The 23,426-nt window shown below is 42.5% G+C and overlaps 2 protein-coding genes across 6 annotated transcripts in view; one reads left to right on the top strand and one right to left on the bottom strand.

Annotated features, from left to right (window-relative positions):
* The first annotated feature begins 3,093 nt into the window (after positions 1–3,093).
* On the top strand, positions 3,094–15,410 carry NANS (N-acetylneuraminate synthase). The gene is made up of 6 exons (XM_083353759.1): positions 3,094–3,348; positions 6,703–6,918; positions 7,432–7,531; positions 10,713–10,867; positions 11,142–11,408; positions 11,875–15,410. Exons 1-6 carry the CDS (start codon positions 3,217–3,219, stop codon positions 12,082–12,084), a joined length of 1,080 nt encoding a protein of 359 aa, XP_083209885.1. The 5' UTR covers positions 3,094–3,216; the 3' UTR covers positions 12,085–15,410.
* A 170-nt stretch (positions 15,411–15,580) lies between these two features.
* Positions 15,581–23,426, bottom strand: part of RNF38 (ring finger protein 38) — a 110,421-nt gene continuing 102,575 nt past the window's right edge. For 3 of the 5 annotated variants that reach the window (XR_014491330.1, XR_014491332.1, XM_083353737.1), the window contains one exon: positions 15,581–17,450. The gene's annotated coding sequence lies outside the window, so the exon portion shown is untranslated. The remainder of the gene's footprint in view (positions 17,451–23,426) is intronic. The other 2 variants (XR_014491331.1, XM_083353738.1) reach the window with 1 other exon arrangement.

Raw genomic sequence — 23,426 nt, 5'->3', positions numbered from 1 at the left:
AGGTTTGCAGAAGTACAAAACTATTACAAGACCTTCAAGAGGGGCATTATTTCTGCTTGATGGCAGCCATAGGACAGGGATGTTCAATGATCATGGACAGCTATGGAATGCAGAGTGTATAAAGTACAATGAAAGATAGGATAGGATCCTGAATTGGCTGGCTGAGCCTTAGCCCTTGAACAATTTATTCTAGAAAAAAGACAAGAGTTAGCTGTTACCCAGAATAGACTCCCATTTGGGATAAATTGGGGAGGATTCCTGTACTGCAACATTTTCTTACAAGTTCCACTTCTACATTACTTCATATTGATAAAACAGTGTGTTAGATCCCCATCACTTAAATGTGCTTTGGGATATTTGAGAACTTAAGGCAATGGCACAATCCTGGGAAAAGACGCAGAAGTTTTAAGTACTGCAATTGGTGCTTTCACCTTTAAAGACTAAAGAGTTGTGTGCTGCTACTCCACATTTATTTTAGAGAGGTTACATTTCCAAGTATCAGACTTCCACAAAACCCATCAAGTATGTTGATGTCAGCAGTTCTAGAATTACCACTAAATACATATGATGAGTTTGAGGTGCAGAAAGGCTGCTGCTGCAAACATCCTACAAATTCAAAATAAAGCAAATTCAATTATTTTTAAAAGAAATGTTAGATTTAAGTGCATTGCACCATTACAAACCTGCTCAAAGGGGGTACTCTCCAGACATACAGAACCAAACATCCTATAATTCATAGCCAGTGGGCAATCAGTTGGAGAAGGTTGCACTATTCTACTCAATATTCAAATACAAAATAGTAAATAATCAGAAATCTCCCTTATTCTTTCCCCCTCCCATTCTGCCTATTCTATCCTAGTCTCAAGACTGGGCAAATTCTTTCCGAAACGAGAGAAGGAAAAGCAATCTTTTACAGCGTTCAGCTTTATTTTGTTGAAGGAAAAGTCTTCATCAAGGTCCAGTTCAAGCCGGGAATAAACAACATGGCAACCGCTTTAGAAAGAAGGTTGCAGTTTATTAAAGAAGAGAGCCAGACAGAAAGATAACTCTGGAAGAAAAGAGAGCGAGCACATGTAGGGAGTGGGTTTTTATACCCTCTGGGGCTATTGAGGTTTCCTGTTCCTGTTTGAGGATTTGTATTTCCTGTGTCATGTACTTTGACCTGAGTCTGCCCCTTTGGCATCTGTAAGTTAATCCTATTGTAATGTATTGACCTTTCGGTATATGTTGTAAGTGTTTGCTCATGTTGCACTGCTTGCTAATTGCTTGCATTCAAGTGCTAAGTGCTAGTTCACCTGTTATGTTGTAATGGTTGCTAGCTGGCCCAGACTGGTTGTCTCCAGCCGGCTAAGTAGGTCTTTGGGCGGGAAACCTATGCTTCAAACCTATTGGTTGCCACCTATCGGCCAACCGTATAAATAGCTGCACAGCAGCTCCCTTGTTGCTTCTGTTTGTTCTGACCTTCAATAAAGCACGTTGCTGTTTTGAACCTTCTGTCTCACTCAATGCCTGCAAAGAACTGGCCACAGAACACCTATTATGGCCTATCTTAAGAGTTTGGATGGGGTTTATGTAGATTTTGTTTTCCTAAGCTTCTAGTTGGAATGTTAGATGTTTTTGTGCCAGCCATGGCAGTTCCCCAAAAAGGTCATCAGATGGGAGCAAAGAGGCATCTTTGCTCCCACTGGTGGGTCAGGGGTCCCCGGCCCCTGCAGCCCCATTGGAGAGAGTTAATTGGTAAGGGAGGGGCTGAGCCCCCCCTATAAAAACCTCTGCTCAGGGGCTGCTCTTCTGTCTGCTCTCTTTGTTCTCTCTTCTGCTTGCTTGCTTGCTGATCCATGAGCTGAATCCAGGCATGGATGCCTCCATGCCAGGGAAGTCTTTCTCTTTACTCTATCGTTTAAATAAAGCTTAATCTGATCGCATCCCTGCGTGCTGCCTTTTACTTGGAAGCACCTTAACGAACCATCGGTCTCGTGAGGCCATCTCACATGGAAGGCTACAACTTTCCTGAATGGATTATTTCATCTGCATTTCTACAGAGCTGGGTTTTGCTTAGGGGAGACTTGGGGCTATTAAGAAAAACTGAGCATGCTTTTCTGCCTCTTTAAGATCCTTTGAGAAAATATAATATTCTGCCCTTTTAATATTTCCTTCTCTGGGGTGGGGTGGGGGGGCTGACTTCCCACAATTTTAAGCAATGGAATGTCCTCAGTCGGATGCAAGAAATGGGCGTTAGCCTTAATTTTTTTATTTTTTTAATTTTAATTCCATTTATATCCCGCCCTTCTCCGAAGACTCAGGGCGGCTTACAAGCCTCTCCTTTTTTCTTCCCAGAATGCACCATTCCCAGGCTCCACCTAGTGCTCTAAATAACGAAACTCTCTCTACATTTATAATGAAACCGCGGGGCGAAATGGACAGTCGCGTTTTGCCTCTGGGCTTTCCCAAGCGGTCTTAGTTGGTCCTCTTGAGCTGCAGATTGCAACGACGTTAGGGTTGCCATAAGTCTCACCGAAATTACTCAGCAAGATCAATACTACGAAGAGCTTAAAGCAGGGGTCTTCAAACTCGGCCCTTTTATGACTCATTGGACTTCAACTCCCAGAATTCCTCAGCCAGACATGCTAGCTGAGGAATTCTGGGAGTTGAAGTCCATGAGTCATAAAAGGGCTGAGTTTGAAGACCCCTGGAAAGCAAGGGTCTTCAAACTTGGCCCATTTATGACTTGTGGACTTCAACTCCCAGAATTCCTCAGCCAACCATGTTGGCTGAGGAATTCTGGGAGTTGAAGTCCACAAGTCATAAAAGGGCCAAGTTTGAAGACCCCTGGAGCCTTAAAGCATCTTAAATCACCATCTCTTCGCATCAACCTCAGCCCGTCAAATTCCCCCAAGCCTCGGCAGGCACAGGCAAACGTAGAGGCCCAGCGCTACCGCAAGGGGCCTCTCGGCAACCGTGCCCCGCTTGGAGCGTTGATTGGCTTCCGATTGGCTCGTTAGGATTGGATGCGGCGCACCGCCTGTCTCTTTTCGTCAGCGACGGGGAAGTAACGCGCGCACCCGGACTCCTGGGCGTGCACAAGGGACGCATGCGCCGTGATAGGTTTTCGGTTGCGGAGGTAAAACGGCGCTTTCGTAGCGGTTCGGTCCGATCGTAAGGCGTGTGCTTGCTTGGTGGACGTGGTCAGCGGCCCGCTCCTCAGCCATCGCCACGATGCCTTTGCAGTTCGAGCTGTGCCCGGGCCGACTGGTCGGCGGGGATCATCCGTGCTTTATTATCGCCGAGATTGGCCAAAATCATCAGGGGGATCTCGACATCGCCAAGCGGATGATCCGGCTGGTCAAGGTGGGAGGCGAGCGCGATTTGGGCGGGGGTGGGGTGGGGTGGAGGGCTGGCCTGAAGGCGAAGGACGAGGAGTTCCCGAAATCGTCGGGGCTTCCCAGGAAAGGCGGGAGACGATGAACGGCTAGGCCCAGGGTAGGCAACCTCGGCTCTTTTATGACTCATGGACTTCAACTCCCAGAATTCCTGAGTCAGCATAGCTGACTCAGGAATTCTGGGAGTTGAAGTCCATGAGTCATAAAAGAGCCGAGGTTGCCTACCCCTGGGCTAGGCTTAGTTGGAGGCAACAGAAAAGAGGGGCGACCCTTCGTTTAATTCCTGGAGGTGCAGCGGCTCTTGCTTACTTGTAGTTGAGTTGAGCTGATTTGATTGGGAGGACTGGGGTCGCGTAGAATGGTTTATTGCAGGGGTCTTCAAACTTGGCCCTTTTATGACTTGTGGACTTCAACTCCCAGAATTCCTCAGCCCAGTGTGCCTGGCTGAGGAATTCTGGGAGTTGAAGTCCACAAGTCATAAAAGGGCCAAGTCTGAAGACCCCTGGTTTATTGGAATTATATTCTGCCTTTCCTTTATGAAGGTGTGCAATTTTAATCGCCCCCTCAAGAAGGAAGGGAGAAAGGAAGGGAAAGAAAGAAAGGAAGGAGGGAGGGAGACAGAGAGAAAGAGAGAAAAAAAGAAAGTAAGAAGAAGGGAAAAAAGACCAGTGAGAGAGCCACTTTGAAGGAAAGTGTCTGGCCCAAAGTCTCCCAGTCAGCTTCCCTGGCTAAGGGTGGACTAGGAGCTGGGATTCCCAGATGTCCTCCCAATTCCTTAACCACTGCTAATATGAATGCTACCATAATAAGAACAATCACAACTAAATATGCCTGTTTGCATTCGCTGATATGTGGTCTTGGTTTGTCACCTTTGAGCAATGCTTTCTGTATAGAGCATAGAACGAAAATGAATCAAGTGAACATGTGCACCTCTGGAACCTGGATGTGTGACTCTTGCGCTACCGCACCAGAACAGAAATGTTGGGGAAAGATAGAGAATTATAAATAGGGGGCAATTGTATGGATTCCCATTAAACATATTAGTGCAGCGCACATTTTGCCTACCATATGTTGAACCTCAGGGTGTGTTTAGAAATAGGTATTAATCCCTTCATTGATATTAAGGAATTTATCAATTGGGAAGTTGATCCGCAAGATGCCTAAACGGTATTCCTGTGACTGCGGGACTTATCAGAACAGTTAGGCGTGCAAGAACTTCCATTAAGCTCTCAGAGCAGAGAGAAATGGATGTCACTTTGTGTCAGGTCTCTGTGAGGTTTTATGACTTTTGCTGCCACCTGCTTTGGAACGAGGAAACAATCATCTTTTTTCACATTGTATATATATATCTTGTGTGGTGCTTTTAAAGTACAGGAAGTCCTCGACGTAGGATCATAATGGAGCCTGCCCATTATGGTTTCAAGTGGTGGTTGCTGATCAGCTAGATGGTTTTGCTTAACGACTCCCCACCCTCTGCTCTCCCTGATGTGGCTGTTAAATGTGCAGGTTATTAGGCAGAGTGCAGGGTCCCTCATAAGGGAGGGAGGCCTAGTGCAGAATAGCATTGTGCATAGTGATGGGTACCCCTAAGAATGGAATGGAATAATAGCTTTATTGTCACTTTAAATGTACATTAATACATTAAAATGAGATTTTGTTGCATACAGCTCTCAAAGGATAACTACCTCCAATATATACTGCATAAACATGACCAAAATGATGATGATGATGAGGCTATTGCTAAGCACATTAATTTGTGCTTAGATTGTAAGCCGCCCTGAGTCTTCGGAGAAGGGCGGGATATAAATGGGATTAAAATAAAAATAAAATAAATGATATTATTATTATTATTATTATTATTATTATTATTATTACATATACCCACATACACACACATACATGGCCCAGAGAAATAACACATTCTAGTTTGGATGTATACATACACATGGCAAGAAAAATGAATCTTGTGAGTTTACCAGATGGATGGCATAGGGAACAAAGCTGTTACAGAATCTGGTAGTCCTGCTAGAAATACTTCAAAACCTCCTCCCAGAGGGGAGCAACAGAAACAGACCATGAAGTGGGTGTGAGGGGTCTCTAACAAGGCTTCGAGCTCTAAGCACATAGCCCTTATAAGCAGTGTCCTGAATAACAGGAAGTGGGCCTCCTGCAATCCTATAAGGTATGCCCATGTAATACCTTCGTTGTGCAAGCAGCAGTGGCTTCCATTCTCTTTCCAGGTGCAATCCAAGGTGCTGGTCATCACCTTTAAAGAACTATATAGCAGTGAAGTTCAAACTGTGGTTTGAATAAGACAGGCTAATGAACAATATACTGCTTTTGGCTTGTTTTCATTAAACCTAGTTTAAAAGAACTTCCATTTGGAGACCTGGGGGAATTACAGTTAATTTTACTATAGATGAAGAAGGGAACACCTGCTGCTGGCATCAAGCTCCCTTCGTCCTGTGCGCTCCCACAGGGAGGGCCTTCTCAGGGTGCCGCCGGTAAAAGACTGCCGGCGGATAACACCCAGGGATAGGGCCTTCTCAGTGGGTACGCCTGCCCTTTGGAACCAGCTGCCCGTGGAGCTTAGGACTGCCCCCGACCTTCGGTCATTCCGCCGGGACCTGAAGACCTGGCTCTTTGAGCTTTCCGGCCCAGGCTGAGAGTTTTTAAATGGGGTTTTATATTTGTTCAGGGATTCAATTTAATTATTTTAACTCTCTTTAACTTTTGTATTGTATTGATGTTTTTAAATACTTTGTAAACCCCCCTGAGTCCTATGGGAAAAGGGCGGTATATAAATTCAATAAACTAAACTAAACTAAACAGGGCCAGGCTATCTGGGATACCATTTTTCCCTAAGGACAACTTCCCATCTCTTCTGACAGGTCAGATAGCGTGGGCATGCTCCTAGCCCCTTCCCTAAATACTGTCATCAGATGGGAGCTAGCAAGCATGCCTTTTCTATTACAGCCACTGCCCTATGGGTTTGGCAGGCCTGTACCTGCCTAGCCTTGTGTAAAGCTTTGAAAATGTTACTTTTCCCTCTTCAAGTGCTGGGCTAAGATGAGGTAACTGCACATCGGAAGCTTGACCTGGCACCAGGTTTCTGTTTTTAAATGTATTTGGTTTAGTATGGGTTTTATGTTGTTTTAATTTTTGATTGGGAGCCACCCGAAGTTTGTTACAAGTTGGCCGGCTGCATAAATGTTTTAAATAAATGAAATAAATATGGAGCTGGTACCTGTCGCAATCTTGGTTGTGAGATTGGCATGTTAAGTGGCTTGATGAAAGTCTTGCTGGGCTCATCTCTTTGCAGGACTGCGGAGCAGACTGTGCCAAGTTCCAGAAAAGCGAATTGGAGCATAAATTCAATCGGAGAGCTTTGGAGAGGCCATACACCTCCAAACACTCTTGGGGGAAAACCTATGGGGAACACAAGCGCCACCTGGAGTTCAGTCACGATCAGTACCGAGAGCTGCAACGATACGCTAAGGAGATTGGCGTTTTCTTCACAGCATCCGGCATGGATGAAGTAAGAGTTGTGAATTTGGAATTTGGAGTTTAAAAGGAGCTGCAGTTTCTGAGCTTGCCCACACAAAGGGGGCCAGAGACATCCTACAATAGCACTCCCAGGACTTATTGACATTTGTTGCCTCTTCCTTGGCTTGGTTACTTCAGGTCTTTACACATTTCATCTGCTTGTTCCTGGCACCTTTAATCTTTCTTCCCACAGGGGAGAGAATAGCAGAATATATATTTTAGGGGGATTTTAACAAGTGGGGTTAGAGTTTCAGAGTCTGTCATGCTTTGACTTCAGAAAATGGAGCCCAAATTGATGGAAGTTTAATGTTGAACAACATGAAGAGCCATGCAGAAAACAAATGTTTTTGTAGATTGCTGTGTTGAAGAAACTGATAAACATATTTAGCAAATTTCCTTTCTTGATTTTGGTATGGCTATAATTGCCTTTTAATCCTTCTCTTAATTTTTAACTAGTTGGAGATTTTGTTTTGATTTTGCTTTTTTTGTGTGTCTTTCTCAATAGATGGCTGTAGAATTTCTGCATGAACTGGATGTTCCATTTTTTAAAGTTGGATCGGGGGATACAAATAATTTCCCATACTTGGAGAAGACAGCCCAAAAAGGTAATTTGATGGGAGCAGGAAAAATAATGGATGTGCAACTGCCTGTTTTTATTTGTATAAATGAAAGTGGATTTACATGCTGCTATGTTCAAAGAAAGGGACACGGTGGCTCAGTGGGTTAGGACGCTGAGCTTGTCGATCAGAAGATCAGCAGTTTGGCGGGTTGAATCCCGAGTGCCGTGTAACAGAGTGAACGCCTGTTACTTGTCTCAGCTTCTGCCAACCTAGCAGTTCGAAAGCATGTAAAAATGCAAGTAGAAAAATAGGGACCACTACGGTGGGAAGGTAACAGCGTTCCATGCGCCTTTGGCGTCTAGTCATGCCGGCCACATGACCATGGAGACGTCCTCGGACAAGCGCTGGCTCTTTGGCTTTGAAACGGAGATGAGCACCAGCTCCTAGAGTTGGAAACGACTAGCACACGGGTCAGCAACCCGCGGCTCCGGAGCCGCATGCGGCTCTTTGAGCCGTCTCCTGTGGCTCCCAGTCGCTCGGTGCGTGCGCAACTCTCCGAACGGGAGGAGGTGTGCACGCAGCTCTCCAAACCTTTGGAAAGGTTCGCGCGCAGCTCTCCAAACCTTCAAGGTAGCGCTCGGCCCAGAGAAGCGGGAACTGGAGGGCCCACGATTTCCCCTCCAGAGGAAGAAGGCGCCGGATGCGGCCGGCCCCGCGGGGAAGGGGGAGCGGCGGTGGGGGGGGTGGGACGGAAAAGTCACAGAAATGGCAGGAGAAATTCTGACTGGCGGCAGCCGCGGAGGGGGGGAAGGGAGGGAAGGGTGACCGGGCGGGGGAGGGGGGTGAGCCAGAAGGAAAAGGGAAACTCATCCCGCAGAGCGGTTGCCAAAAGAGGGAGGAGATAAGCCAGCCCGGTACCTGGATCCGCTTCCTGTGTCTCGTCCACTCCGCCATGATGTCCCCGTTTGGTCTCCTGGTGATGGGCTGAGCCGGAAAAGGGGGAGGGGAGACCAAGGGAGGGACGGAGGGAGGGAGGGAGGAAGGAAGAGAGAGAGAGAGAGAGACGGAGCCAGTGCCAGCCAGCAGGCTCGTGAGGGGTGGCAACCTCGCGAGAGGCCGCGCGCGAGCCATTAGGTAACGTGCGCGAGCCCTTGGGGAGGCGGGGTGGGAGCGCGGTCCGGCCGCTGGGCTTCCTTTCCCTCTTGTCCGCATCGCTCCAAGGAATTGCGTTGTTTGGGGACGGCGACGCTCGCCCATTCACACGCTGTCCAAACGCTGGTCATTTGCTGCGGGGCTCCCGCTTGGAAGGGAAGGGAAGATGATTTTGTGAGGGGAAGATGCCCTATGGGGGTGGACATAAGGATCCTCCTCCTGAAAAATGTTACCCCAAGTATTCGAGCCAGTCTGTCCCAATAACTTGGGAAGCCTTTCCAAATCCCAGGCTGGTTGTAGTCAGGGTGACCTTCGCGCATCTGGAAGGCACCAAGCGAGCGTTTGTTGTTGAATTGGAGCCATGGGCTAGTCGTGGTTAAGGTGCTTGTAGGCGAAGCAAATCACAGAAGCCCCCAAATCCTTCTAAATGCAGCCCACGGGCGAGCTTCCCAAGTTCCCAAATTCCTGGGTGTGCAGTTAACAAGTAGGCTAGCTTGGTCGCTCACCAGCGAGTCACTGTTGAAGCAGGCACAGCAGTGCCTGCATTTTCTGCGTCGCATTAAAAAAGCACATCTTCCTTCCCCTGTCCTTACCACTTTCTACAGAGGGACGATTGAGCGCCTCCTGTCATACAGCATTACAGTCTGGTTTAGAATCATCCCCGCTTCAGACAGGAAGGCGGTGCAGAGTGGTGAGGATGGCTGAAAAGATTATTGGCAGTTCCCTCCCTCCCATCCAGGACATAGCACCTAAGCGTTGCTTCCGCAGGGTCCATACGATTGTCTGGGACACAACACATCCTCTTCACAACCTGTTTTTCTTGTTACCTTCTGGGAGGAGCCTCCGTGGTATCCGAAGCAGAACATCCAGATTCAGTCAGTTTTGTTCCATACAGTATAAACCTTGTGAACTCTCAAGCTTCCTCCTTCCTTTTATGTATTCAAGATGGACTGTGATTAATATTTGTATGTTGCTTATATACATATGTTGTATATAGCATGTTTAAATGTGTGTTATGTATGTGTAAGGGATGCAGTGGCTCAGTGGGTTAGGACGCTGAGCTTGTCAATCAGAAGATCAGCAGTTTGGTGGGTCGAATCCCGAGTGCCGCGTAACAGAGTGAGCGCCTGTTACTCGTCCCAGCTTCTGCCAACCTAGCAGTTCGAAAGCACGTAAAAATGCAAGTAGAAAAATAGGGACCACTACGGTGGGAAGGTAACAGCATTCCGTGCGCCTTTGGCGTCTAGTCATGCCAGCCACATGACCACGGAGACGTCCTCGGACAAGCGCTGGCTCTTCGGCTTTGAAACGGAGATGAGCACCAGCTCCTAGAGTTGGAAACGACTAGCACGCATGTGCGGGGAAACCTTTACCTTTTATGTATGTGTACACTTTGAGAGCAAGCAACTAAATTTCACTTTTAATGTGTGCCATTGTGCCCACAGTAAAAAATGACAATAAAGGTCTGTCTGTCTGTCTATGTAAAATTTTCTGCCATAAAACCAACAAAAATATTAACCCTGGGTTAAAAATCATAAAACATGGAAGATGGATTCATGGACCCTATTAAAATCTAGCGTTAGAACAGGGGTGTCCAACTTTGGAAATTTTAAGTCTTGTGGACTTCAAACTCAGAATTCCCTAGCTAGTCTGGGTGGGAAATTGTAGGAGTTGAAGTCCACAGGTCTTAAAGTTGCCAAGTTTGGACACTCCTGCATTAGAAGGACTTTCTAAAAATGTTTACCTGGAAGCTCTTTGATGGAAAATTTCCAGATGGGTTCACATCCTTTCTTGCTTTGCAGAATAGGAATGTTCATTTAAGTGTGCCAATTTGGAGTGCACAATAATTGGAAAATTCAAACCCGTATTGTGGAGTAAACAGAATGGAGCCACATTACTTCTGGGAAGAGGAAAAGAAATGACGCAGTGAACAAGTTAAGGCTGAGATCTATCCATATGAAAAGGAGGATATATTTGATAAGATTATTCATTGATAGCGCATCAGTTGGCATAACTTGGCGATAGAAGTCAACCTTAGTAACATTAAGAACGCTGCCCTGGCTTTTCATTCCAGGTCGCCCAATGGTGATTTCCAGTGGGATGCAGTCAATGAGCACAATGCAGCAGGTTTACAAGCTGGTGAAGCCCATCAACCCAAATTTCTGTTTTCTTCAGTGCACCAGTGCCTACCCCCTTCAGCCTGAAGATGTCAATCTTCGTGTCATAACGGTCAGTGGGGAATAATGTCTGGAGTATTCTGGGAGGATATAGTGACGTAGAAGAGTACAGCTGATAATTCCTGCAAAACAATTTTGATTTCCATCTCAGGGCTAGGTAGGTTTTTGGTGTGAGAATCTTCTAAGTAGAATAAGCCTGCAAAGGTACTTCTGTTTTTTCCCCGCTGACTATGCCTGTGTTGGACTGTGACACAGGAACTTTCGTATTAAACATGAGCCAGGCCACTTTGCGCTGGGAATTTCTGTCCATTTTATTGTCGTTTTAGGAATACCGCTCAGCCTTCCCAGATATTCCTGTTGGTTATTCAGGTCACGAGACTGGGATAGCCATTTCTATTGCTGCAGTGGCGATGGGGGCCAAAATATTGGAGCGCCACATCACTTTGGACAAGACCTGGAAAGGCAGTGACCATCAAGCATCTCTGGAGCCCAAAGAGTTAGCAGAATTGGTGAGAAGCATCCGGATGGTAGAGAAAGCCATGGGATCACCAGTCAAGCAGCTCTTGCCTTGTGAAGAAGCTTGCAATGAAAAGGTAATTTCTTGCAGGCAGGAATTATATTCTATATTTTTCTGGAAGACTGAGGGTAAGCAGTTGACTTACTCCTGTCACTAGTAGGCCTGCCTGATTTGATCAGGTACCAGGGAGGTGGATATTGAATTTTCCAATTATTGCTAAACTAAAGCTCAGAGCAGAGGTGTCTGTGAGGGCAGGCAAGTGAGCATCCCATGATGGAAGCAGCAATGCAAACCCTCGCCTAGTTATACCCGTCTCATGCTGTCAGGTGCAAATTCCAGGGAGTTTGGAGTTTGCAGTGTGATGCTGCCTTTATTCTTGTGAAAGTCTGATTTCCATAGATCTTTTTGTTTCTTTCTTTTTTCTTTCCTTTCTCTCTTTCATTCTTTTTCTTTCTTTTCTTGCTTGCTTGCTTGCTTTTCGGCACTTTAGTCATAAGTTCTCCATAGAATAACTTAGCCTTCTTGAATTTCGCTTTTTACAGTTGGGAAAATCCGTGGTTGCCAAAGTCAGGATCCCAGAAGGCACCATGCTCACATTGGACATGCTTGCTGTAAAAGTGGGGGAACCCAAAGGATATCCACCAGAAGATATTTACGAGTTGGTTGGCAAGAAAGTCAAGGTCAATATTGACGAAGATGAGACCATTGTTGAAGATGCAATTCAAAATCATGTGAAAAAACTGAAGTGCTGAGTGGCATCATATATTTATCAAGGAGTCTCTTGGGGAGTGTGGTTGGCCAAAATGTTAATGTCCTAATACTTAAAATTACATTGAAGATGCGTAGGAAAGTGAACCTCGGTGGGATTTTTCTTTCAGATAGAATTTCATTTCTCTGCCATTCTGAAGAATGAAATAGGGTAATGTATATTTTTCTTCAGAATGTATTGCTGAGAACCTTGTTCTCAGGAATGACATAATGTCCTTCCAGTTGGGATATTGCCCAAAAAGTACTGCACAGCTATGGAAATGATATTTTCATGGTATTAAACAGTTCTAGTCCTGATAAATTAGACTCTTTTAATGTGAATTCAGGACAAGAACTGCAGTGCTCGCTGGGAATACCACAGAGAATATGTTTTTGAGTAAATTCTATGCTGCTGCGATTTGATTGTCAGTCTTCCTTCTGTCTTTATCATTAAGGTTTGGCTATAAAGTATAAAATGTATGCAAGCTATACTTTAGATTTTTAAACCTTCCTTACATGCTTCTAGGTTACCAAGCTTTAAATAGCTTGCACAGACAAATCTGATATTAAACACTTAAGGAAAACTTTGTCCCAAAACTTGAGTTTATTATCAATGATTGCTTCTTTGAAAGAAAAAAATTAGGTTGGCTATCATAAGCAGTTCCTATTGGGAAGCAATTCAGTCAACATGTTTAACGTGACCCTGCCGTAATTCTGTATATGAGGCTAGTGTTTTTGGTTGTATCATGTATGTGCCTTGCAATGAATCGGGATCACTCAAGATGTTTTTAATGAACAGCATTTTTTTTATTCTATTATGGTACACTGATCATTCACATTTAAATCTTGACAAATTTGGATAGTGTGCTGATTTATGCTTGAAAGGTGTCCAACAGATTTCATTCTTGTGTGATTTAGTTAAAAGTTAAAAGTCTATACAGGTGTATGCCTCTCCTAAAAAGTATTCCACTATGTGGACACCACTGAAGCACAGAAACAAGGAGAGGAAGTGGACACAGGCTTGATTCCTGAACTATATTATACAATATCTGCATATTTCTTTTGTCTTTCATGATGGTGTCATTCTGTCAATCTTGCTCTGAGCCTAAGGAAATGATCAAACAATAATGGACAAACTCTTTTAAGATTTGAAAACAGTAATGAAATTTGTTGAATAAACTTTTTTCCCTACCGTTTGCAACTTCCTTTTGGATCTTCTATCATTGAGGGAGGAAAGAGTGTCCCTTTGGGGTCTTTTTGATTGGATGAAAGGATGAGTGCTGCTAGAAATGCATCCCTGCTATCCAGAACTATGTTCGAAATTAGATGTTTTAAGGCATTAGCGACAGGGCCAATATACTAAACAGGGTTGGTCAAGGACGGTGGGTCCTTTGCATATGTAGACCAAATCCATCTGAGTTTCGACAAAATACAAAGAAAAAATGGAGACAGTTATAGGGAAATCAGAAAAGCTTTATTTAGGAACAAGGGCTCAATTCTTCCTTGGGAATTCCATCCTCAAATTATCCGTCGACCTTAAAGTGGTTCTTAAAACTAACCTATTGTAGGTTACTAACCTTTGCCAGTAACAATCGTTCAAGTATATTAGCCTTGGAAAGAGGGAGGTGTGGTTCACCTCAGGCAACATCATGCCCTAGATGTACTGGACTTCCACAGCCCCCAGACCAAGCCGCATGATTAATAAGAAAACAATCCAACACATAACTGGAGGATTCTGGTTGCCTGAGGTTGTCTTACCTGGGATCATCATTTAAATACTTAGATTACACATTTGTCCTTCCCCATGCTGGCTGAAATGCTAGAAAGCTTGGAAGTTACCTTGTGTTACAAAAAAGTCACGTGATCAAAATAAGCGAAAGTCGAAACATCCTTAAATTCTGTTTCCATTATTCATCATGTTAACTATCACAATTAACTAATTCTTGTGGATTTTTTATTTATTTATCTCTGTACTGTACTCTATTTTTTCTCAAGATCTTAAGCAACCATTATATACTAAAAGGAAGCAATTGCCACAATTAATAAAATGGTTTGGTGGTAATTGCATCTCCCTTTAGTATATTCTAAAGTACTATACAACTCTAGGTTATACTAGGGCTATGCAGGGATTTGAACTTCATTCAGAAAGAGGCTTCAGAGTTGTAGGAGCACAAACGCAGAACTTGTTTACAGACTTTTAAAGCAACTGTATCTTTTCTTAGAAAGGTTCCTCATGATCCTGGGAAGTTTCAGCTGCTTTGAAGAGTTGCCACTTTTGTGCCCCTGTGTATGCCTAATCACTGGCAAAATCAAGTATCTTGACTACTAAAATAGTAGTCCTAACTATTGGAAGTGTTCTGGGGTTCTACGCCATTCCAGAAATGGGCTGAGTTTAAATGGGGCTATTTTGTGCTTGGAATAATTATGGAATTATTGATTGAGCCTTTTTTTTTCAACTCTTACAACAGTGACCAGATTTGTGCACTGAGAAGCATGACTAGGAAAGAAGGGGGAAGACGACTTTGAATGGAATGGTCAATAACATTCTGAGTTACTGCCCAAATTCTTCTCCAACGAGGACTGGGGATTTTTCTTCAGAGTTTTTTTCTCTGTGACTGTCAGCAAGATGTAGCCTATCTTTGCACTCAAATTTTATTTTTGCTGGCTTTTCCCTCCATGTTAAATTTGGTCCCATTCCACGGTTTCCACAGAGTATTCTGGTGGTGAACAAGAGGCCTGAGATTTTGTTCCAACTTCCAAAAAAAGCACAAGTATTTTTAAGTAGCATATGGAGCTTTCCAGGAGCACCCTTCCTACTGAAAATATCCTGAGTGGCCATGAAAAAAGCAGGAAGTAGGAAGGTAAACTGAAAATGAAATTGCCAGTTATCATACGTGTCTTTGTAAACAAAAGGGAGTATCATTAGCCAAGCACCATCCATTATGCTGGGGTGCAACCCCAGTTTCACCCAGCTGAGAAGAATCAGAAATGTTCCACTCTCCTTAGATTCAGCTCCATTTGCTTACGTCTGTAACAAAATATCGAGAGTAAGCCAAATAAAGATTATGCAAATCTCACAAATTTGACATTATCAGAATAAAGTTTCATAAACTGAGATACGAGTCCATCACATAAGAATATGCAAATGCATAGGGACTGGGGAACACTTTGATGCTTTGGCACGTTAGAGATGGAAACAAAAGGAACTTTTTGGACTGCATATAAACCATCTGGAAATGGAAAGCCCCACATCTGCCTACCTTATACCCTAAAGACGGTAGTAATAAGAAGCCATTGACAGTTTAAATGCATAACTGAGTCACAGCACATTAAAAAGGGTATTATAAACAGCAACAATATATAACAACTTGAATACCCTAACGAAATAATACATGAATACCCAAACCAATATTCTTTAAAGAGAACTGGACATTTCCAAACCCTCAGTTGATGAAATTTTAAAGTATCAAAGCTAAATTAATTTTACATTAAAATTATATAAAATTGTCATTTGGATCTTTAATAATGTTCTGGCTATATAAATATGGATATAGAGAATACAATCCAACCTCGTATTTCTATTTTTAAATTAAAGGGGAAGTTCCCAAGCCAGTTAATATATTTTAAAGAGCTAGTTTAGAAGAAAAAACACAAAGTTGTCTAAGTGTACATCATACATTTATTACTGAACAACCCTCTCAACTCCAAAATTGGGCACAGGGATTAAAAATAAAAATTCATTGCACTACTTAGTAAAGCATTACTAGTAACTCTCATAAAAAATGTACAAATTTTGTTAAAAATTTATCAAGCCTTCAAATGATTTGGTTACAGATATTTATAATACATTTAAAACTACATGTTAAATGATACAATGGAGTATGATCTTAAAAGAAAACACTTGACAAATATAATTCTAACAAAATCCATAAGCTTTTATAATCATTAGCAAATTTGCAACATAAAAAAAAATACCAAAATGAGGTAACTGAAGGTACCAAAAGGAGCAAAGGTGAGAGAACCACGGTTCTCCGATGTCTACAAATAACAGAGTTTTTTTTATTGAGTTTTTAGAAAGCAAAGTTAAGAGTTGGTAAATCCCAAATAGTACAAGAAGTGGAAATGCTAACAGCTGCGACAAATATCACATTCTGGAGACTGTACAAATAAGTTTATACAAAAGAAATTACTTTCCACAAAATAATCTGCAAAAGAAAACCAAGAGGTGTGACCTTAAAGAGATATCCTTAAGGCCTTTATACCATTTATTTTTTAAAAAGCCAGGAGGTCAAATTAAGTTGACAATTCATGCAAATAAAACCCCAGCAGTGCCAACATGATAAAGCCAACTTTATTATTATTATTTTTTCCATTAGGGAGAGGTAGGGATAAGGGGAAAGAGGCTACCCAATAGTATAATCAGGTGCTGTCAGGCATCGAGGGCTGTAGAATTAGATGTGTCGATGTGCATAATGCATGGCAATTTACTGCGAAGTATGGTTTCCCCCTGTCGTCTGCCAGCCGCAATGGCTTCAAGAATTCCACTGCAGCCAGCTTGAGCTGGTTCAGAACACATGCGCGTGTCTCACACCAGCCTAACCACAGGAAGCAAACCCGCACATATTTGCAAGACTCCCAAGCGAACAAGTCATTCACAAAGATCTGTCACAAGAAGAGTGCAACAATTAACTTGAGTATGCTACCAAAGTAGTCCCCTCCTGCAGTCCTATTCCCTCCATCAACAGTGTCCTCCTTCAAACGAAAACGGGGATTCGAGGGACAGACGCTGCACTGCAATATTGGATCCAGATGCAGGGCTGAAAAGCCCTTTCTCAGAATTAAGATACTATGTGCCTCATCACTGTGTTCCAGAAAACGTCTTACTTTTACCAAAGCAGGGTTTATACACTGAGTGGATACTCAGCGGACAATGAGCAGGGTAGTATTATGGTAATTCTGCGTGGTAATTTTTTCTTTTTTCTTTTTCTTTTTCTGAAAATCCAGCAATATAAAAAAGATCCAGAGTTTCTGTAAAACATGTGTGGCTTCCCTCCCACTTCCCCACCCATGATTTTTGTTTGCTTAAAAAAATAAAATTTACCATGTGCAATAATTTAAACTTTTCAACACACTTGAGACAATTTCTTAGAGCACATTGAGAGGAAAAATTGTAACATGTAAAATCTGTCACACAGATTACAGTTCCTGACACTATGGACAGACTAAGGCGTCTAAGTTACTAAACAGAGGCAAACAGTATCTGAAACAAGGAAGGTTGGTGGGAATTGTGCTTTTTTAATTTGTAGAACCACACACTGCGATTAGTCATCAGAGCTTTGAGAAAGGAGGATGATTCACAACCAACACTGTTCTGGAGGAATAAAGAGATTCAATATATAGCAGCATATAAAGCATCAGAAAAGACACACAAGATGCAGAAAGCTGACTAGCAGCAATAGCTGCAGCGCTTGTGCCGTTGCAATCAAGAGTTTTGGCGCTTATAAATGGAATCCAAAAATAAATGTTCCTCTCTTGGAGAACCATGTTGCCACGGGTAGGGAGAGCGTGGCTGACTTTGACTGCATCACGCACCCCAGCTACTCCCCAGCGAGCTCACGAGCGCAGGAGGAGTGACTTGGTGGCGGCAACTGCCGCGACGCATGTCGTGACTCCCAAGTCTTCCTCTCCTTCCACCTCCCTCTATCAGGAGGATGAAGACGGTGAAGAAAAGCCTGGGACTGGGGAGGAAGAAGAGCGTCGTGGCTTGTGCCTCCGCCCCAGGCGCTCTCCCAGTGAGGCCGGTCACGTGTCCAAAATATGTCCACGTGGAGGATTGTATGAATGTCAGTTTAAAAGCTACAAGAAAAAGTGAAAATAAAAGGCGGAATTCTAAACAGAAGGTCAGTCAACAGCTTTCTAATAATCTACATCAGCCACAAGATGAGAGCAGTCTGAGTGAAGCATCTCTTGAAGAAAGATATCCAGCCAAATACTCATTTCTGGAGGCAGAAGGAATTGGAAGAAGAATTTTAAAAAGTAGCAACCAGAGGTCCAGAAGGAAAATATGCTTTCGGTAACTGCACAAGGTGCTCAGAATATGTGGGAAGAAGAACTGAAATTAAAATCAAAACTTGGGATTCGCCTTTCTGAGTTTGATAAGGAAAAGACAGAAATAATATCTCAGATTGAGAATGAAAAGAAAAAACTAAAGAAAGTACTAGAATTGAAGCGATCAGTGGAACTACGACTGGATCAAGTAATGAAAAGGAACAGTGAATTAGAAAAAGAATGCCATGGTATGAAAAAACTTCTAGAAATAACCAAAAAGAAGTTAAAAGGTTATGAGAGTGGAGAAAGTTCATCTCAAATCAGATTACATGGAGAAATAACGAATAAATATTCAGAAATTGATAATGTGCTCAGAATATGTGGGAAGAAGAACTGAAATTAAAATCAAAACTTGGGATTCGCCTTTCTGAGTTTGATAAGGAAAAGACAGAAATAATATCTCAGATTGAGAATGAAAAGAAAAAACTAAAGAAAGTACTAGAATTGAAGCGATCAGTGGAACTACGACTGGATCAAGTAATGAAAAGGAACAGTGAATTAGAAAAAGAATGCCATGGTATGAAAAAACTTCTAGAAATAACCAAAAAGAAGTTAAAAGGTTATGAGAGTGGAGAAAGTTCATCTCAAATCAGATTACATGGAGAAATAACGAATAAATATTCAGAAATTGATAATGTGCTCAGAATATGTGGGAAGAAGAACTGAAATTAAAATCAAAACTTAGGATTCGCCTTTCTGAGTTTGATAAGGAAAAGACAGAAATAATATCTCAGATTGAGAATGAAAAGAAAAAACTAAAGAAAGTACTAGAATTGAAGCGATCAGTGGAACTACGACTGGATCTAGTAATGAAAAGGAACAGTGAATTAGAAAAAGAATGCCATGGTATGAAAAAACTTCTAGAAATAACCAAAAAGAAGTTAAAAGGTTATGAGAGTGGAGAAAGTTCATCTCAAATCAGATTACATGGAGAAATAACGAATAAATATTCAGAAATTGATAATATGCTCAGAATATGTGGGAAGAAGAACTGAAATTAAAATCAAAACTTAGGATTCGCCTTTCTGAGTTTGATAAGGAAAAGACAGAAATAATATCTCAGATTGAGAATGAAAAGAAAAAACTAAAGAAAGTACTAGAATTGAAGCGATCAGTGGAACTACGACTGGATCAAGTAATGAAAAGGAACAGTGAATTAGAAAAAGAATGCCATGGTATGAAAAAACTTCTAGAAATAACCAAAAAGAAGTTAAAAGGTTATGAGAGTGGAGAAAGTTCATCTCAAATCAGATTACATGGAGAAATAACGAATAAATATTCAGAAATTGATAATGTGCTCAGAATATGTGGGAAGAAGAACTGAAATTAAAATCAAAACTTGGGATTCGCCTTTCTGAGTTTGATAAGGAAAAGACAGAAATAATATCTCAGATTGAGAATGAAAAGAAAAAACTAAAGAAAGTACTAGAATTGAAACGATCAGTGGAACTACGACTGGATCAAGTAATGAAAAGGAACAGTGAATTAGAAAAAGAATGCCATGGTATGAAAAAACTTCTAGAAATAACCAAAAAGAAGTTAAAAGGTTATGAGAGTGGAGAAAGTTCATCTCAAATCAGATTACATGGAGAAATAACGAATAAATATTCAGAAATTGATAATGTGCTCAGAATATGTGGGAAGAAGAACTGAAATTAAAATCAAAACTTGGGATTCGCCTTTCTGAGTTTGATAAGGAAAAGACAGAAATAATATCTCAGATTGAGAATGAAAAGAAAAAACTAAAGAAAGTACTAGAATTGAAACGATCAGTGGAACTACGACTGGATCAAGTAATGAAAAGGAACAGTGAATTAGAAAAAGAATGCCATGGTATGAAAAAACTTCTAGAAATAACCAAAAAGAAGTTAAAAGGTTATGAGAGTGGAGAAAGTTCATCTCAAATCAGATTACATGGAGAAATAACGAATAAATATTCAGAAATTGATAATGTGCTCAGAATATGTGGGAAGAAGAACTGAAATTAAAATCAAAACTTGGGATTCGCCTTTCTGAGTTTGATAAGGAAAAGACAGAAATAATATCTCAGATTGAGAATGAAAAGAAAAAACTAAAGAAAGTACTAGAATTGAAACGATCAGTGGAACTACGACTGGATCAAGTAATGAAAAGGAACAGTGAATTAGAAAAAGAATGCCATGGTATGAAAAAACTTCTAGAAATAACCAAAAAGAAGTTAAAAGGTTATGAGAGTGGAGAAAGTTCATCTCAAATCAGATTACATGGAGAAATAACGAATAAATATTCAGAAATTGATAATGAAGTTGGAAAACTAAGAAGAAGGAAACCGGTAAAGAGAGACAGAGAAGGTAGAGCTGCTCCCTTCGGCTCCTCTTTGTTCAGGCCAGGCAGCGGAGAGAAGGGGCAGCAAAGGCTTGCAGAGCTGGTAAAGGCGGCGGCAGTCCAGCGTTTCCCCCCCTCATGCATGCGTGCCTCAGACCCGCGGGAATGGCTGGTAAGGAAGCGGCGTCCCCCCCCCTCCTGTGTGTCGGGCCCACGGGGCTTGACACACAGAGAAACGCAAATGCCGGACTGCCGCCACCTTTACTAGCCATTCCTGCGGGTCTGACACACACACACACACACACACACACACACGAGGGGGGGAAACAACACCGGACTGCCACCTCCCTAGCAGACCTCCCCTGCGGGATGTGCTGCCAGGAAGCTGAGAGAAGGGGGCGGCGGGGGCTTGCAGAGCTGCTCCCTTCGGCTCCTCTTCGGACCAGGCAGCTGAGAAAAGGGGGCGGCAGAGCGGATCCCTATACGGGGGAGGGGAATGCCTCTGGGTCCCTGCACAAACAGACAGGGGCGGTGCACCAATGGCTTGGACTTGTTGCCAAGGTCAGCCGGCCTGGCAGGCACCACAGGGGAATCTCTTGTAAGGTCTGCCGGCCACGGCACGCCAAAAGGTAGGGGCTGACAGGGAAGCTTCTAAGACCCCTGTGGACCCCCACCCCAGGCTAGCAGAGGTGGCGGTGCAGCAGGGCAAGGGGAGACCTGCTGGGCAGGGAAGAGGCAGGCCCCCCGGGGCACCCCAAGACTGGCCGCCCCCACCCGCATAGCAGGTAGAAAAAGGGCCCACCTTTCCAGTCCTCCAGTCTCTTCCTCCGCTGCCCCCACGTGCAGTCTGAAAAAGCAAGTTCAACCAATCAATTCAAACTTTGCAAGGGTTTTTTTTTGTGAGCAGTTTGAATTGATTGATTGAACTTTTTGAGTCTCACTAATTTTTCCGGAACTGCATGTGGTGGAGGAGGACTGGGAGACACAGGAGACGGCTCTGGCCAATGAGCTGTCGAGGGGCTAATGAGCTGCAAATGTTGCTGGGCTCTACCAGCCCACGTGCCGCGCGCAAGTCCTCGGTAAGTTCTTTTTTTTTTTTTGGTTCACTGGAGTATAAGCCAAAGTGGATTTTTCAGCCCAAAAAGTGGGCTGAAAAATTCGGCTTATACTCAAGTATATACGGTAGATGCAGATGGAATTAGAAAAAAGTATCACCAAAGAACTGGACCAAGCTAAAGCCTAAAGCTGAATTTGATGCTGAATCTGTTAGAGTCTCCCCTGTAGGATCAGTTGATGGATCTTCAAAAAAATCAAATATAGACCAAGATCAAGTTTCCAAGGCAAGACAGCAGTATCTAGATGTAGCCACGGGTAGACAACTGTTTCCTTTGTTGTAAAAAAAAAAAAAAAGTTAAACACCAAGTCCAGAATGTTAAGTGATGCCAATTTTACCACATTATTCAGAAGGCAGTTGAAAGGAGGTCAACTCCAAATTCACAGCATTTAGTTGTTTTTTTCTTGATTTCGTAGACCCGCCCATTCTTGACCATGAATATTCTTCATACTATCCATACAATACTGAGGATGCTTTAACATCCACACAAAAACTCGCTACCCAGTGTAGCAAGCTAGAAACTGCATTTGTGACACTTGCCAGGCAGTAGAAGGTGAACATGGTACCATGGCTAAGATGGAGAACCACAATGTTCTATCTCTAAGAAAGTGCTAAGGGTTTACTTTGTTCACAAAACTGAAGGCTTTGAAAAAGGAACAAAAATTTCTTTAAAAGCTATTTAATTATATACGGTAGCTTGTATATGGCAAGGAATGTGAATTAGTGCCAGTGTATCTGTATATTTAAGCAAATATATTGCCAACAATACAAGAAGCATTTGCACAAGATTTGAAGATCCTCTCGGTTTCTGTATTATAGACAATTTTTTTAAAAAAAACAAACTCAAAGTTATCTTCATTCTCTGAAATTTAAAAACAATGTATTCCAAAAGTTCAATCAAAAAGAACCAATATTGATGAAGAATTTAAAAAAAGAGAGGACAATCAACTTTTCCGTTATCAGTTAAGGATTTTTAATATTGCTACCTGACTGTGCAATGCTGCAACTCCTTATATAGTTAGCAGAGAGCTGCAATTTTTTTTAAAAAAATGTAAAAATTCCAGCAGCCTAAAATTAAGGCTAATTAATTCTAACTGAGAATCAATATGCTCTATAATGACAGATATAGGACCCCCAATTAATGGGAAGCATAATAGTTATCTGAATAAAAGCAAAAAGGACCTTTTATACTATTAAATACATGAGGGATGAAATATCGAATGTCTATAATGGCTGCACTCTTTGCATTCAGTGTGCAACTGCAAACACAAGGAAAGAAACCAGTGTACAGTACTAGTACTGTTTAAATAACACAGAAGATTATACATTGCAGCATAATTAATACTACACACATACATCCTCAGTACATGCTGGTATATAAGTCCTCTCACACCTATCGCCAAACTCTTACTCGCCTGCAAACATACAGACATCCTGCGATCAACGCACCCACCCGCACCATTTATTCTCACTCACAGTATTTGAAGGCTCTATATAAGGTAGATTGCTATATTGTTTGGAGCTACCACTTTTTATATAAAAGCACATGCTAGAAGATCACGTTCCACTGTAATCTCGCAGCAACACTCGGAATGATCACACAAAAACCAGGGAATGTTAGTGCACACACGAAATTAAGCTAAAAGGAAAAAAAAATCTTTGGAGTTCCAATCACACAGTTAGTATAACAATCCCATAATTGTGAAGACTAATTATAAGCTTTATAGTTGATTAAATCACACAGTGCAAAGAAAGGTCCATTGACCCTTTTGTGTAAAGGGAAGGCTGGAAGCCACACGGGTTAAGTTCAGTGGAGAGTTC

This window comes from Vipera ursinii (assembly GCF_947247035.1).
Source record: "Vipera ursinii genome assembly, chromosome: 2".
NCBI classification, from domain to species: Eukaryota; Metazoa; Chordata; class Lepidosauria; order Squamata; family Viperidae; genus Vipera; species Vipera ursinii.
The sequence above is the reverse complement of the archived record's forward strand: the minus strand, read 5'-3'. Positions and strand labels throughout refer to the sequence as shown.

What these genes read in the sequence shown, in the direction of transcription:
- NANS (XM_083353759.1), top strand. Translation starts at nt 3,217, where the DNA reads ATGCCTTTGCAGTTCGAGCTGTGCCCGGGCCGACTGGTCGGCGGGGAT. An exon ending in GGATGATCCGGCTGGTCAAG is followed by an intron (nt 3,349 to 6,702) that starts GTGGGAGGCGAG and finishes ATCTCTTTGCAG; the next exon opens with GACTGCGGAGCAGACTGTGC. An exon ending in GGAGAAGACAGCCCAAAAAG is followed by an intron (nt 7,532 to 10,712) that starts GTAATTTGATGG and finishes TTTTCATTCCAG; the next exon opens with GTCGCCCAATGGTGATTTCC.